At 37.0% G+C, this 16,153-nt stretch overlaps 1 protein-coding gene across 1 annotated transcript in view; it reads right to left on the reverse strand.

Moving 5' to 3' along the window:
- schip1 (schwannomin interacting protein 1) overlaps window positions 1-16,153 on the reverse strand; it is a 240,859-nt gene that overhangs the window by 155,724 nt on the left and 68,982 nt on the right. Inside the window, exons 6-8 of the mRNA XM_086080872.1 lie at window positions 6,272-6,336; window positions 5,432-5,503; window positions 5,023-5,158 (exon numbers count right to left, since the gene is read on the reverse strand). Of these exons, the coding sequence (XP_085936998.1) occupies window positions 5,023-5,158; window positions 5,432-5,503; window positions 6,272-6,336 (273 nt within the window). The remainder of the gene's footprint in view (window positions 1-5,022; window positions 5,159-5,431; window positions 5,504-6,271; window positions 6,337-16,153) is intronic.

A 16,153-nucleotide genomic window follows, 5' to 3' on the forward strand; every position in this document is an offset into this window, starting at 1 on the left:
ATGATAATGAGGCAAAATGCAACATGAGCGCTAACGATAAGCATCGATTTCTCAGTGTTATAACCCATTTGAGTCACGGATTAGTAGACAAAGAATTTAACAATACCCATATACCATTTTTCTTTATCTTCTGTAAAAAAAAAAAGAAAAAAGAAAAAAAAAGACTAATATTACTGCAGCGAGTTAGCGAGCAGTGACCGTCTCAGTGTATATCCATATGTCTGTATTATACTGCCCCCAGGTGGCCACTGGAAGGAGCTGCAATGTCACAATGAATGATGCACAAACTGTTTTAACCCTTCTGCTCTGTTCTGAGTCGAATTGACCCATTGTAAGAAGAAATACAGTTTAAAAGTAATTTCTTATGTCGGTGTATTAAATGTATTCACTCGCAATGGTTCATTTTGCATATTTTTAATGGAATGTGTTTTAATAATAAGGTTTAAATAATATTTATTGTTGTTGATTTTTTTCAATTTCTGTAATTGGATAATTTCTGGGTCAAAATGACCCAGTGACTTTATTGCTGTCCCTGAATCTATTTATTTATGTTATAACTGTTATTGTATATAGAGTGTCCTGAAACGATTTATGGCTTTTCCTTTCTTTTCAATATGAGTGTTTTGATTTACAAGTGAGGTTACACAACAAATAAAACTCATATTTTAAGGCACTATAGTCAAATATAAACGCGCATAAAAATCTTGCAGCATCTTAATTAAGACAGTGTAATACGGGCATACATATAACACTTAATAGTAACTGTGAAGTTATAATAATAAAGTACATGACTAAATAAATCTTAGAGTATTATATTAAGAATTAAACATATATATATATATATATATATATATATATATATATATATATATATATATATATATATACTGTATATGTTAAATGTTGTTGCAATATATCACAACAGCAAATAAATCATGCAAAGAACGGAGAGTGATGAAATAGAAATGAACCCTTCTACTACTAAATGCACTCGGCACAAAAGTTTGTATTGCACCACAACCCCCTCTAGCGGCCGAACTGCGCTCCTACAAGACAAATCAGCACCACACAAGTGGACAGCTCCCCTCCCCTAAATGCCACAGATTGCAGTTCAACTGTAGCATTTGTGTCCGTCGTAATTTAGTGGCAATCCTGCGAGCAAAACATTCGAGCAATCCCACCAAACGGCACTGAATTGACGAGTGGTTATAAAGACGCATCCATCATGACGACAGGCTCAAATTGAAGCTAGAGTCATCTTTATGTTGACATGTTTGTGTTCACACACCTTATATGTGTGTGTGTGTGTGTGTGGGTGTGTGTGTGTGTGTGTGTGTGGAGGTGATTGCCGTGTGTGTGCGTTGATGCGGCGGTACAATATTATGAAAGAATAAAATCCCGACGGCTGATTCATAACAGAGTATATAACCCAGAGTTTTGTTAGGTTCCCGCTTAATGAAAGCTATAATTTCTGCCCCGTTGCTATGGAGCGCGGGGATCGATAATAAAGAGAGACATCTACTGTATAGCATCGCCGTGGCGATGAGCCAGCCTCTGAAGCGCGTCACGTGAGTTTTATCCCGTTTAAAAATCACATAGAGATTACAACTTGATCTTGGAGTGTTTTTTTCTTCTCTCTCTCTCTCTACAGCTCACACACACACAAGTATGCGTTCATCTGCGCTGCGGCGTCACGCAGCCGGCGTGTCCAAGACTGATGCTGGAGGCGCAAAGGTTACACATGCAATCACGTTCGAGACGGAGACCACATTGCTGTTGTGTCTCGGAAAAATATGACCGCGTGCATGTGTGTGTGTTTGGGGGTCACGGACGTACAGTCTATAGAGGCGTGCACAGTGGAACAGAAAGTGTTAGAAATTCAACCAGGGTGGAGCTGTCACACACACACCAAAGGGGCAATAACATAATAATAGCTAGCAAACGTGCGCGGAGGGCAACATGCACAGCCACAGATTCCAACATGGACCTCATGACTGTGAGGCAGACGTGCTAACCACGACCATACTGTACGAACAGCCTTGCCAAATTGCCAGTGTCACTCTGAAAAAGTAACGGGATTACTATGCTGATTACTTGACTTTAAAAGTAACTTAGTTACTTCATTGATTATTTAACATTAAAAGTAACATAGTTACTTTACTGTTTACTTCAAATTAAAAGTAACTTAATTACTTGACTGTTTACTTGATCTTAAAAGTCACTGAATTACTTTATTGATAACTTGACATTAAAAGTTACTTAGCTACTTGACTTAACTTTAAAAGTAACTTTACTACTTTACTATTTAGTTATTTAAGAGTAACGTAGCCACTTTATTGATTACTTGACTCTAAAATTAACTTAGTTTCTTTAATGATTACCTGACTTTAAAAGTAACAGTTACTTTACTGTTTACTTGAATTTAAAAGTAATTGTTACTTTATTGATTATTTGACTTTAACAGATTATTTGACATTAAAATGAGCTTAGTTATTTTACTGTTTACTTAACTTTAAAAGTAACATAGTTACTTTACTGTTTACTTCAATTTAAAAGTAACTTAGTTACTTTACTGTTTACTTGATCATAAAAGTAACTGAGTGACTTTATTGATTACTTGACTTAAAAAGTAAGTTAGTTAATTTACTGATTACTTGACTGTAAAAGTTACTTAGCTACTTTACTATTTATTGAGTATAAGAGTAAGGTAGTCAGTTTATTGATTGCTTAACTTTACTGATTACTGGACTTTAAGAGTAATAGTTACTTTACTACTTGAATTTAAAAGTAAATCTGTTACTTTACTAATTACTTGGCTTTAAAATAAATTGCATTACTTCACTGATCACTTGACTTTAAAAGTAACTTAGTTACTTTAGTGTTTGACTTTAAAAGTAAATTATTTACTTTACTGATTACTTACCTTTAAAAGTAACTTACCTACTTTACAGATTACTTGACTTTAAAAGTAACTTAGTTGCCTGACTGATTACTGACTGAGTATTGTTATATTGTCTGTCTACATTGAAATGAAATACTGTTAGCTTAAAGCGTTATATCACAGCCACAAAGATGCTACTTGTTAGCCCGTTCCTGGAGTTTCCCATTGCGTTAGCATTAAGCTTGTGGAAATAAGGAACAAATACATATATAATGTTTTAAATACATATTGTGTTTGTTTTTTTTAGAGTGAATGCCAAAAAAAAGTGTTATTATTAAGCATCCTGAAGCCTCTTTTCTGAAAAATACTTCACAATCAGCCAAACTGTTGAGTTAAATTTCCTGCCACCATGTAGCACTGTCAAATTTTTGCTCTCAAATTAGAGCGAAAAAAAAAAAAACGGTTTCCTGTCCAAAGTACTTCTAATACTCTATACTTGAAAACAAAAGCTTAATTTCTTGGCTCATATTTGTCTCAAGTTCAGTTTAAAGACAAAAATAAAAGAATTAGCCTCACTGTTCCAATATTTCTGGAGGGTACTGCATTATAATCACCTCACCACCATAATAATAAACACACTCATTATGGCTGTATCATGATATTACCAGAATTGTAAATGTGTTGTACAATAATCACACACAATCCCATGACACACACACGTGATGATCATCCGCCTTTGTCAGCAGGTCACACTTACTGAGCTAAGCATTTTCCAGCCGTCCCACAGGGATCCCAAGAGGCACGTACGATACGTGCACCATCGGAGAAAATCATCATGCGTGAGAACGCACACACACTCATTTCACACTCAAGTCTCCGCACCTGACCTCCTTTTATCCACTAGATCCAAATCTACAGTAATCGTCCTCCTCGGCTTTTTCTTTAGTGACACAACAGTCAAGTGCCACCTTAAGGGGGGGGGGGGGGTGGGGGGGGGAAGAGACATATGTGAGAGTTAAACTGCCTGTTGATCGCCGTTGTGGAGATTAGGTGAGGAGTGAACACACACATTTTAGGTGGCGTGCAATTATAATGACCAGAACAGATGTAGCAGGGAAAATCCCGAGGATTTATTGTGGTCCGGTTAAATGGGGGGAATGTGTGCTGAATGGCAATGCCTGCTCAAGTTATTCTACTCTGTGTGTGTGTGTGTGCGTGTGTGTGTGTGTGTGCGTGTGTGTGTACATTGCAAGAATTAGCTGAAATATACGGCCACCTTCTGGACAGGAAGAAGAGTACACGTCAACTCTTCATCATCTTTGCACCAGGTAAGCAAAAACATCCCAAAAATGTTCACCATCACATCCATAAGCAATTATCCCCTTCATGAATTTATTTAAACTCTCACTCCAAATTCAAGATGCCACACCTTCCTACAGTCAAATTCAAGCACTTGCCAAAAACTTTTAAGAGCATTTATTCACGTTTTTCCATCATATTTCATATTCATGCGACTATATGCACGAGCTTTGTACTTAACTTACTTACACAATAATAATAATAATAATAATAATAATAGTTTCTGGTACCGTTTCAAAAACCTTGCTTTTACCGGCTGAATTTATTTGAATAAATATTTGTCAAGCCTATTTATTATTAATTTATTGTAACATAATTTAAAAAATAGTATTTATCTGTTGTATGTATTTTTTTTTAATTTTATTTCATTATTAAATATTATACTATTTGTGCATTTACAAATACATCTAAAAAATAAATGTGTATCATTTTCTAATGCAGTCGATTATTTATTATATTATTGTATTATATTGAATATTATATTGTTAATTTAATCTAATAGATAACTACAAATCTAAATAATTAAAATATATTATTATAATATATTTTGTTATTAAATTTAATATTTTCATTATTTAAAAAAACACAAACACGACCAGTAATATGAAGAAAAAAAAATCATCGAACAAGTTTACTACTCAGTCAGGTAACTACAATATTTGATGTGAAACAAACAGTAAAAATGTGCAACATTTGACCTACAAGCCAGACAAAAACAAGCATCTTCAAGAGTTCCAGCAGCAGCAGCGGCGGTAACTTTTGCTAACCAACGCACGACTTACCGGGGTGCTGCCGTCGGAGAGTGTGGCCATGCTGATGGACATGCTCATCTTGTCCGACGAAGACAGGGAAGACGGGGAGGGGCTCCTCTTGTCCGCTTCCTGTCTCTGGAGGAAGTCACGCCAGGCGCGCTGGATGCTAGGCATACACACACACACACACAAACACATAAGAACAGGTACCGACTGAAAACTGCAATTTCCCCCCCACTAAATCCACATCTCCACCTATTTGTGTCACATTACTACCCAGGCCTATAAAAGTTTTCTTTTTTTATCTCACAAAAACATCCATCAAGTTGTCAGCTTTATGTCGTTTGGCCTTGAGTAAATCACAGCAAGAAAGTTTTAAGCGGGGGTTGTTGTTGTTGTTTTTTTGCAGCAGTGGTAGAGAGATTTAAGACAAACTCACATCAAAACTTTAGTCTCAAAGGGCGGCACGTTCATGTTGATGTTGTCATCCTGGTCGACCATCAGGTCCTCACTAGTGGGGAAGGAAGAGGACACAAGTTTGTAGAACATTGGAGAAGTGTAGGACATTTTCTCCCACCGCCCTCCCACAACATGAAACTTGAAATAATCCATGCACAAAATACAAATGTGTGAATATTTGAAAAAAAAAAGAAGAAAAATAAACGGTACATTCAATTAAATATAATATAATACAGTGTAACTAATGATTAGCATCAAATATTTGAAAAAAATGGTGGCTCAATCCAAGGACATATGGACATACAGTACAATAAAATAACACTGACAGGCATATATTCTAAATAAATATTACTAAGTCAGTTGTAAAGCTCTTCTTCGTGTGAGTCTCTATGTCTACATTATACTGCCCCCATGTGGCCAAGATGCGCATACGAGAAGGAACAACACAATGTCCATTGGAAAAAAAGTGACACAAACTGTTTTTTCAGTCAATTTAAAAATGTCATTACTGCATGTTTTTATTAAATACATTATTATAGAGTCTTATTAAATACATTTTGGCAGACGAAAAAAAAAACATCCAATTTTCTAATTTTTTTAAAATAAATGGTCAATTTTTCACCAATGTCGGTGCCTTAATTGTCCTCCACTTGAATGACCTATGTATTAACAGTAATTAACAAGAGGTGGTTTCATCCCATCTGGACAAAATGGGCTTTTAATGTGACACGAGAGCAGGATGCTGTGTGCTAATATTGCTGTCTTAGTATGTGTGTGTGCGTGTGTGTGTGTGTGCGTGCGCCTGCGTGCGGTTACTCACGTCTGCAGCTGGAAGCCTCCGCCATTAGTGTGCTTAAAGCTACTCTGGAGGCTCTTGAGCTGCTCCTGTGTGACACACAAAGAGGGACAGGCATAACTAATTGATAACATACACAATTTGGAGTGCTTTGTGATCATTATGCTGATGTTATGTATGCCCGAGCTTTTCTATGCTTTTCACGTGAAGTGAACTTGCGGGAGAATATTGCTGCCGTTACAGACATTAATAGGCAGGGTACACATTTACTGATTTTGAAGATCTTGACCAATTTTCAAAATGTACACTGACCTGTGGCACTCTAATTGACTTGAAAATAAAACAAATTAAACGTTAAACTACCAGGAACTTTTTATCATCCAGGGATGTCACATTGTCAATTCTCAACATCCAACCATTTCTGATATCTCCGCAATGAAACACAATTTAAATGCAAAACAAATGGCAGATTGTATTGCTTTTGCCTTTGACTAGCATACAAACCAGGCAGATTGTAGTAGTCAAACATTTCATCACAAACAGATCAAATTACAGTACAACGACCTAAAGTTCAATGTTTTTCAATGAGCGGAGAGCTTCCTTTCAGTTGACCGCCATTTTTGACTGACTGGTGACGTAAGCTCATAACTGTTAGTAGGCTAATTGTGAGCTAGCTAGGTGAGCAAGCTAGGCTAATTGTGATTTTATGGTCACTTACTTCCCTCGACCCAAAAATAATAAAATAAGTCGTAAATAGTTGTACATACAAGATTTCAAGACAGCCTTGATGCAATACAATCACTTGTAAACATTCATCCATTCTTTGTACTGCTTTATCCTCACAAGACATACTGAATCACCTCAACTCAACAACTGGGAGCCAAAATTCAATTTTAGAATTTCTGGAAGACATTTTCTTAAAGTAAACAACATAACAAACAACAACAAAACAAATTAAACAACTAAACAACAAAAATAATTGCGAGCCTGCTAGCTAACGTCAGCGCTATAGGTTATCCATTCCAAAGAGCACAATTAATTGGAGCAACAGAAAATTCAATTAAATAGACAATTATAGACAGACCCCAAATCGCAGACAAGGCAAATGGGTCAGATATTGCCCGCTGCATCATTTTATGTGGCCCGCAAAAGCTAATGATAGTTGGCTAATTTCTCACTAAAATCTGTACCAACATTGTGGATTAAACCAGAATTAGAGTGGTCTTACTTGATTTTTGTCAAATGTCAATCAAGTAGATGAATAGCCTACCGAGGAGGCCAATGATTGCACTCAGCATTTTTATTTTTTTTTATAGCTTGGGTGCCACTGCATCTGCATGTTAGTATACGTGAATTTTATTCAGCATCTTTCATGAAATTGACAGATGTTTGGACATAGACCACGATAAAAATCATCTTCAATTTGTCAGCAATCAGAAAATATGAAATCACTGTCCTAAATACATTTTGAGAGGGTTCAACAATTGTAAAAAAATAAATAAAATAAAAACACTAATTGCACCATGAAAATTACTCATGAAAATCCTCTAGATATGATAATCAGGCCTTTGCTGATTTTGACCACAAGGCAGAAAAAATGCTAAAATGTGCCTTTTTTTGGTGGTACGTCTGCTTATTAACACACAATAGTAGCAAAATGAGAAGAAAAAAAACACCAAGATGACTTTTTACTGCTCCCACTTGCTCGCCTGCTTCTGCTCCCTGCCTTCGATCTACCCTCGTGGCCCATCCCCTCCCATTCAGCTCCATCCTAATGAGGACAAGGCTGCCTCTACATAATTAAGCAGACTAATTCAATTACAAGGGAGCAACAAAGTTTAAGTGGAGCAGTTCTTCCTTGACGAGCCAAAGGGGGTTCAGGCGAGGCCGCAAGACGAGCAGCTCGAGTGCATCGCTGCCCATGCAACATTAGCGGTATGCTGTGCCATTACTGTACGTACCGGAGATGTGCTGTGGCTTATAAGACTAGGCGATACAGACAGTCAGACTTTAGCATTTACTTGTAGCTCACAATTGCCAAATGGAACTGTAGTGCTTAATTGGTATTTAGTGTGCATTATTGAGATAATAATTGGCCACTTAACGGAACAGTACAGTACATATTGTAATAGTGTGGGCCACCTGCACAATCCAATGTGATCTAGTATACTTTTTTTTTTTTTAAATCTGCAGTTAACTCAATCACTGCCATTGACGGTTATAGACGTCAAATATTCATTTGAACTATTTCTATTAATTTAACATTTTTTCCCCACTTTTTTTAACAAGAGTATGAAAACCTAGGATTTTTTTATTGTACATTTAGAACAGATATCAAATTTGCGATTAATCTTGAGTTAACTCGTAAAGTCATGAATTAATTATAATTTTAATTGCCTGACGCTCCTGATTTTTTATTGTAATTAATCGCATGACTGCAATAGTTAACTCACGATTAATCATAAATTTGATATCTGTTCTAAATGTACAATAACAAAAATCCTAGGTTTTCATACTCTTGTTAACAAAAGTGGGGAAAAAAAGTTAAACTAATGGAAATAGTTCTAATGAATTTTTGACGTCAATAGCCGTCAATGGCAGTGAATTAGTTAATAGTGCTTACTTATGACAGGCATGAGCTGCATTTTTCATATTGGCTATGTGCTGTACTTTATTGGTTTTAAGTCTTTTTAAAACTGGAGTGCATCAAAAGAGGAGGTGTTTATAATATTTCATTTACCTCCCAGGTCCTCGTTTGATCTATTCAAAGTAATTTAAAGCTTTTGCTGAACAAATAATGCTGTGCTAAAGGCATACTGTATGTGTAGGAATGCATACACTTTATTTTATTTTACTTCAACACATCCTGTATATCGAGTTTGTAGATGCTAGAATCTAACTAGTTTTTATTTAATTCCATATGGAAAATAAATATGAAATATTTCACTTTGTGTGTAGTGACTCCCGATATACTGTATGAGTTTTATCTTTTCAATTGGACTATTGAAAAACGATGTTTTCTACAGTATGTATTCTAATACTGTATATTGAGATGCAGCAATGCTCTGTATGATGCAGTGCAAACTACAACCACAATAACAAACATAATGTTACTTAAAAAAATAAAATAAAATGAAACTCTGCATTCCTTATTCTTTAGTGGCTCCACATGCACATATAGTTCAAATTGAACATTAATGATTATTCCACCAACTAGAACACCTAATGCTCCTCATTTCCTCAAATTGAAAATAGGGGGATTATTTTGGCTGTTGGGTGCATCCAGCGCTGATTTTCTCATTACATGGCCTCCCAGAAGGAACAAGTAGCTCATTAGAAAGAATCAAGAGCTGTGATTAGTGATCAATGATCACTTCAATGTGCTGTTTTACTCTTTAAGTGTGTTTGCCTCTGATGAAAAAAAGAGGAATCATGGAAGATGAACACGAACACGTGGGCCCAGCTGGAGATTCAAATCTTCCTGTGATCTCGTCTCGGTGGAGAGTCGGTGTCACTACTGCTTTGTTTTCCTTGAACAAAGCGTTCTGCCTATCTCTCTCGATCTCGCCACAAAAAGACAGCTGTCTCTCTCATTTTAAGTGCATCGGTCTCCATCATACGCATTCAGTCAGACGCGCGGCTCTGTCAAATGTGCCATGCGGGAATTTGCAGCAAAGCAGAGAGGATTAGAAATAAACAGGAAAAGGAGCATAAACGACTCCAAAAATAGCTCAGAGACAAAACGCAGACGTGTGAAGTGTGTGTTTAGGGAAAGAGAGAGAGAGAGAGAGAGAGTTTTCATTTAAAGTGATATTTAAGGAGTTAAGAATTCACAAAGATAAGCTTTGTAAATGTCCGTCAGTTTCCTTATAAGTTGGTGTGTGAGCGTGTATGAGAATGGGTGTGAGTGTGAGTGGGCGATGATGCATGAGAGCCGTAGATAGCGAGAGATACTGTAGTTTATGAGATAGAGATTGTAGCGAGAGAGATAGATTAAATTGTAGATTAGGTATATAGCGATAGCTAGAGAACAAGAAACGATATATATGAGAAAGAGAGATAGAGAGACAGAGACAGAGAGACAGAAAGAGAGATATAGATAGATATATATAGAGAGAGAGAGAGAGAGAGAGAGAGAGAGAGAGAGAGAGAGAGAGAGAGAGAGAGAGAGAGAGAGAGAGAGAGAGAGAGATAAGCCATTGACGCTGCACCAAAAGATGAACTTTCTCTTCATGCTTTTTCTCTGTCTTGGAAGCTATTTAGGCCAAATAAAATGTATGAATAAGTCAATCATTTCCAGCTACTTTTTTTTTATAGTGTCTCATTCATGTTGCGTCTATTAATTGACCGTCTTCGTCTGTGAGCGTTTGCTTGCCAACCAGAAAACCGAGCGCCGATATCCGGAGTGCAATGTTCGCCACTTAAGGAAAAGCCTGACTTCAGCAGGACAATTTAGAGCGACTCCATCGTATCGATTTCAATATCTGCAGCACTCCACGTTGCGTAATTACCTCGGACGGAAACCAAAGATTAGTACACCTGCTCTTTTAGACGAGAGGCTGCGGTCCAACATGGCGTAAGTGCACACCTGTGTCTTTGCACCTGTGCCAAAGTGGACCATCCTGTTCTGTGTCTCAAGTGGAAGCCCCTTACAAAAAAAAAAAAAGTAGCATCTCATAAACTAAACGCTTGCATAATTTAGAGGCAACGCTGACAGAAAATCTATAGTCATTTTGGGCTTTGGCAGTGCCAAGCAGGCTTGTATTGATTGTTGTGTGGATATGTGCACGCGTCCAAATGTGTGTGTGTGTGTGTGTGTGTGTGTGTGTGTGTGTGTAGTGTGAGTTGGCACGTGTGTTGCTGGATTTATGGTAGAGTCAGGCAAAGAGCGGATAGTGTGGATGGCTGGAGGGGAGCGATTCTGATAGGGAAGAGACCTTGAATCCCGAGGAACGTAAACCAGCAGAGAGGAGATAGCGCTAACACGCCTAATTTCATTCCCGGTGCGGAAAAGAAGACGAGAAGATTCAAAGGCCGATGTGTTGATAGGGCAAAGCAAATGGCAGAAGTGGCAAAAGTATTCACAATCTCTACTTGAGTAGAAGTAGGGGAGACTCTCGGGCTTGTTGTCACATTGCAATTATCTTCTTCTCCAGAGGGTGCAACTAAAAAGGGGTCGTGTCCTGTCTGAGAAAAGAATAACACAAACATTTTTTAGGGATTGTCTGCTATCGATCCAATACTAAGTCCATACCATTGCAGTAGCGCCACTATAGATGCCGATACTTTTTAACAATAAAGCTCGATTCATTGCACAATTGCTCAGTATGAGTATATTTTCACGCCCCTGGAACTTGTAATAATAGATTTGTTTCTAAACACATTATACATGTTTGAAGCTGCAGTGGTGCTTTGATTTACAAATTTCATTTGTTCTGTGACCATGCAAAACACATACAATAATGATCTAATTAAATTAGAGGTGTCAGGCGATTTAAAAAAAAATCGTAATAATCGCATTACTGCAATAATTAACTCACGATTAATCGCAAATTAATTGTTTAGCTAAAAGTGGAAAAAGTGTTAAACTAATAGAAATATGGCTGCACTTTTAGTCATTGATACAGTAATTTCATAAAACTCTGCCACTAGATGGCATGATTGCATTTGTAAGACATTGGTGACAGCTCAGTGCATTTTTCTTTTCATATTAAGAGCTATCTAATATTTAACATGAAGTAAATCCTGCACATTTTAAACTCATTCACTGCCAATGATGGCTATAGACGTTAAAAATTCATTTGAACTATTTCGATTAGTTTATCATTTTTTTCCCCCCTTTTGTCAACTAGTGTATGAAAATCTAGAATTTTTTAACAGATATAACATTTGTGATTAATCACAAGTTAACTACTGAAGTCCCGCGATTAATTACAATTACAAATTTTAAGCGCCTGATGCCCCTAATTTTTTATAATTTTTTCTTTTGTTTTTTTCAATCGCGTCAGGTGATTAAAAATTTTTATATTAATTAATCGCTTGACTTCAATAGCTAACTCATGAGTTAAAAAAATGTGTGGTGTTAAAGTAACCTTAAATTAACTCAGAATTAACGCACTAATTTTGACACCCATAAATTAAATAAAAAGAAAAAGAATGAAACAGTATTTAAGAAAAGTGGTGAAAGAGTAGTCGATACTGGTGTGAAATAAAAGCGCAGAGCTGCCGAGTTGAATGCGACAGGTCAAATGTGAAACTCACTGCCGCGGCGTATTCATTTCAAGGGCCTGCAGCTGGAAGTGAGCCATGAATAGAGACTTGTCAGTGCACGTGCAGGTGCAAAATGACGTCTACACAAAAGAAATGTGACATTTCCGGATCAAAACGTGCCGCATTTCCACGAATAATGGTCCAAGGATCAGCCTGGACAGTGGAGAAAAAATGTGAGCAATTGATGCCCTGCAATTTAAAATATATATATTTATGATCCATGATGCCAAAACTGATTAAAAAGAAAGTCAACCCCCCCAAAAATAATTTGACAATAATATGTTCTATGCAGCCCCACTAGTCTAAATATGGTATTCTGGTTAATATTGCATTAGTGGAATATGAGTTATGAAGCAAAATCAACTGTTTTTATCCATCTCAGGGGTCGGCCATTTTGCCACTTACTGTCGACTGAAGATGATATCACAGTTGCTCAGGGCTCAGGCAAAGACCAATCAGAGCTCACCTGCTTTCTGAACTGTGATTGGTTATTACCTGAGACTAAAATGTATAAAAAAAATGGCTGATTCTGCCTCATAACTCATATTCCACAAACGTAAGACTAATCAGAATGTCATGTTTAGACTAGTGAGGTCACATATAACATATTATTGTCAAGAAATGTTTAAGGTGGATTTCCACTTTAATATCATTTTAAAGTTATTTCACAAAATTACTAAAATGCTACACCAATTTTGATTATTCAGCTAGGGCTTTGGCGCCATATATGCAACCTCAAATTATTGTAGTCCATTACAAGACACAAGGGGATACTGGAGCCAAAAATATAAAAATAAAATAAATCCAAAATTTGATAGCAGTTAATAGCTGCCCTTTGTACACTATTTATTCTTTATATCCACTTTGCTGGCTAACTTGATATGATCTTTTCACTTTTTATATTGCTTATTGTTTTTATATTGACTCTAAAGTGTCTTGGTTTTTTTACGGCCACACGCTACGGTACGTGTCGTTCTTTACTGTCTGACACTTTTGCCCTTTCGGTCTTTCCCGTAATAGAATATTTCAAGCCACGTCTGGTAGAATAATAAAAATAATACGTTTCGATTTGATAGAGCAATTCTTCTCTTAAAATTTAACAGCAATAAGTCTCACAATTGAATCTAAATAGCTGCAATTTGTTGGATTTTTTATTCTTTATTTTTAATGAAGATTTGGACAGAAGGCTACCAGCGATAGTGATGATGAAAAGCACAAAACGCAAACTTTTCTTTAACATGGTATAAGTTTTCTCTCAAATATGCTCAGGGAGCAATTTCCCGCTCTTAGTACTGACCTACAGTTTGAAAGAAAAAGCCGTGACAGTGGACTTCCTAGTTGCTGGTGAGAATGAAGCAGGTTGGAGGTATCCGAACAAGTGTTTAAGCCCGGAAGAAATTAAATTGGACCAAGGCCAGCCGTCCATCCGGAGAAACTGAAAAACAAGAGAAATGGCCCGCCTGGCAAATGGCCTTCATCTCAGCCTGTACGCGGGGTGTAAATCTGTCCCTCGCACCTCCGACCCATCCGCCACACACGCGCTTGTGATTTAAATAGCTCTGCCGCTCCTCTAAATGTCCCTTAACTCAGCCGAGGGAGCGGAGTGACAGACAAAGAGAGAAGACGAATGCACAGGCAGACAAATGTCTCAGCGGCCTATAAAAACACAAAGTCATCTTCAAGTTCCGTATTCAACTCAGTCGCCCTTTAAAGGTCGCCCTTAAAGTCACACACCCTGCTACGATCATGTTTTCCACTTTTTGAGTTTTCCGGCATGCGTTGTATCCCGTTACACTTGGCTCTGCTCGTCAATACTTGATGAGCTTCCCAACGGGAAGCGCTGGCAACAAAATCCGAGCCAGCACGGGTTCGGGTCGCCATCCAGCGCCGCAGCACATTGGCCAGCTGTGTTTGTTTGCCTGATGAACGCAATTAGTTCCGCCATACACACACAAACACACACTCACGCTGGGAACTTTTTTTTTTGTATAGCTAACCAATTAATCTTTGTTAATTGAACCTGCTGCAGATCCACCCCCCCCAAAAAAAAAGCCTCTCAAACAAAATCAATGCTGTGACGTATGGATACTATTTTTACTCCCCTTGAAGTCTAAACTGCCAAAGAGCAATGAAGCAAAGGTTGAAAGTGGTTGAAAAACGACAGGCAAAGGGGCCATTTCGTTGGGCGAGGCTTTTAAGAGGTTTAAGGCAATGACCATATAATTGCATGGTCCTCCTCCCCAGCTGGAATCAAACCAGGAAACTTTCTCATCCCCCAAACTTTGCCTCTCACTTATTTTAAAACAATTATTACAAAGATAAAAAACACATACAAAAGCAACATTTGCCCATGCAGTGTTTAACTTCATTGTCTTAAATCCCCATTTTAAAAAAAACACATGCTGTTTGCCTTACAATCAAAACAGAACATTTTCAAAACAGATGCAGTTGAATTAAAAATGATTTCATGCCAGATGTTACTGGATGGCAGTATGAGGCTTGCCTGTATATAATTTGTAAAGCCTGCTAAGAAGGAAAAATGAATTCATCTTTAGTTTGGATGGTGAACAAAGACAAAATAGTTTTTGTTGAATAATAAATCGAAAGTAGTAGTATTATTTTGGTTACGAGACTCTGATCCATTGTGCTGTGCTGAACATTTAAACAATGACTGTTGGTTAGCACGACTATATAAAAATATGAGGCTTGTGAGCCAAATACTTTTTTTTTATGATTTAAAAACAAAACAAACAAAAACATGATTTTTAGCTAAAAATACACTCTAAAAACAGTAGGGTTGAAAATAACCCAACTATGGGTAAAAAAATGGACAGATCCTATACTTGGGTCAAATTGACCAAACTTTGAGTCAAGAAATTGGTCTTTTAGTGTAAAACAACTCATTAATAATGGTCAGATCATTTACTTGGGTCAAAAAATTGGGTCATTTTGTACAAAACAACCCAGAAAGTTGGGTCAAATTGACCCATAAAGTGGTTTGGTCCATTTATGATCCATAATTGGGTTACTTTAGTTTTGACTCAACTGTTTTTAGAGTGTATGGTGAGAGAAGAGCACAAAAATGTGGAAAATTAAATCATTAACAGTAGAAAATATTGGACAGTATTTAAAGTATTTATATGCAATTAAAAAAAAGTAGCACTATAATTTTGATTGTCATTTTTAGTTGTCTGCCCATTGGGATTTTTGTGAGTTGCTCAAAAATTCACATTACATTTTAATATGAAAAATATTTAATATGAAACCCTAGCACTAGTTTAAAACCCTCATTTTGAACCCTAGCACTACTTCAAAACTCTTATTTGAAACCCTATCCCTAGTTTGTAACCTTAATATGAAACCCTAGCCCTAGTTTGTAACCTTAATATGAAACCCTATCCCTAGTTTGTAACCTTAATATGAAACCCTAGCCCTAGTTTGAAACCCTAATTTGAGTCCCTAGCCCTTGTTTGAAACCCTAATTTGGAACCCTAACCCTATTTTGAAACCCTAGCCCTAGTTTGAAACACTCGCCCTTGTTTGAAACCCGAATTTGAAACCCCTAGCACTGGTTTGAAAATCTAATTTGAAACCTTAGCCCTAGTTTGAAACCCTAATTTGAGACCCTACTCCTTG

The sequence above is a fragment of the Leptonotus elevatus genome, chromosome 7 (assembly GCF_054856555.1).
Source record: "Leptonotus elevatus isolate MCC_2025b chromosome 7, RoL_Lele_1.0, whole genome shotgun sequence".
NCBI lineage: Eukaryota > Metazoa > Chordata > Actinopteri > Syngnathiformes > Syngnathidae > Leptonotus > Leptonotus elevatus.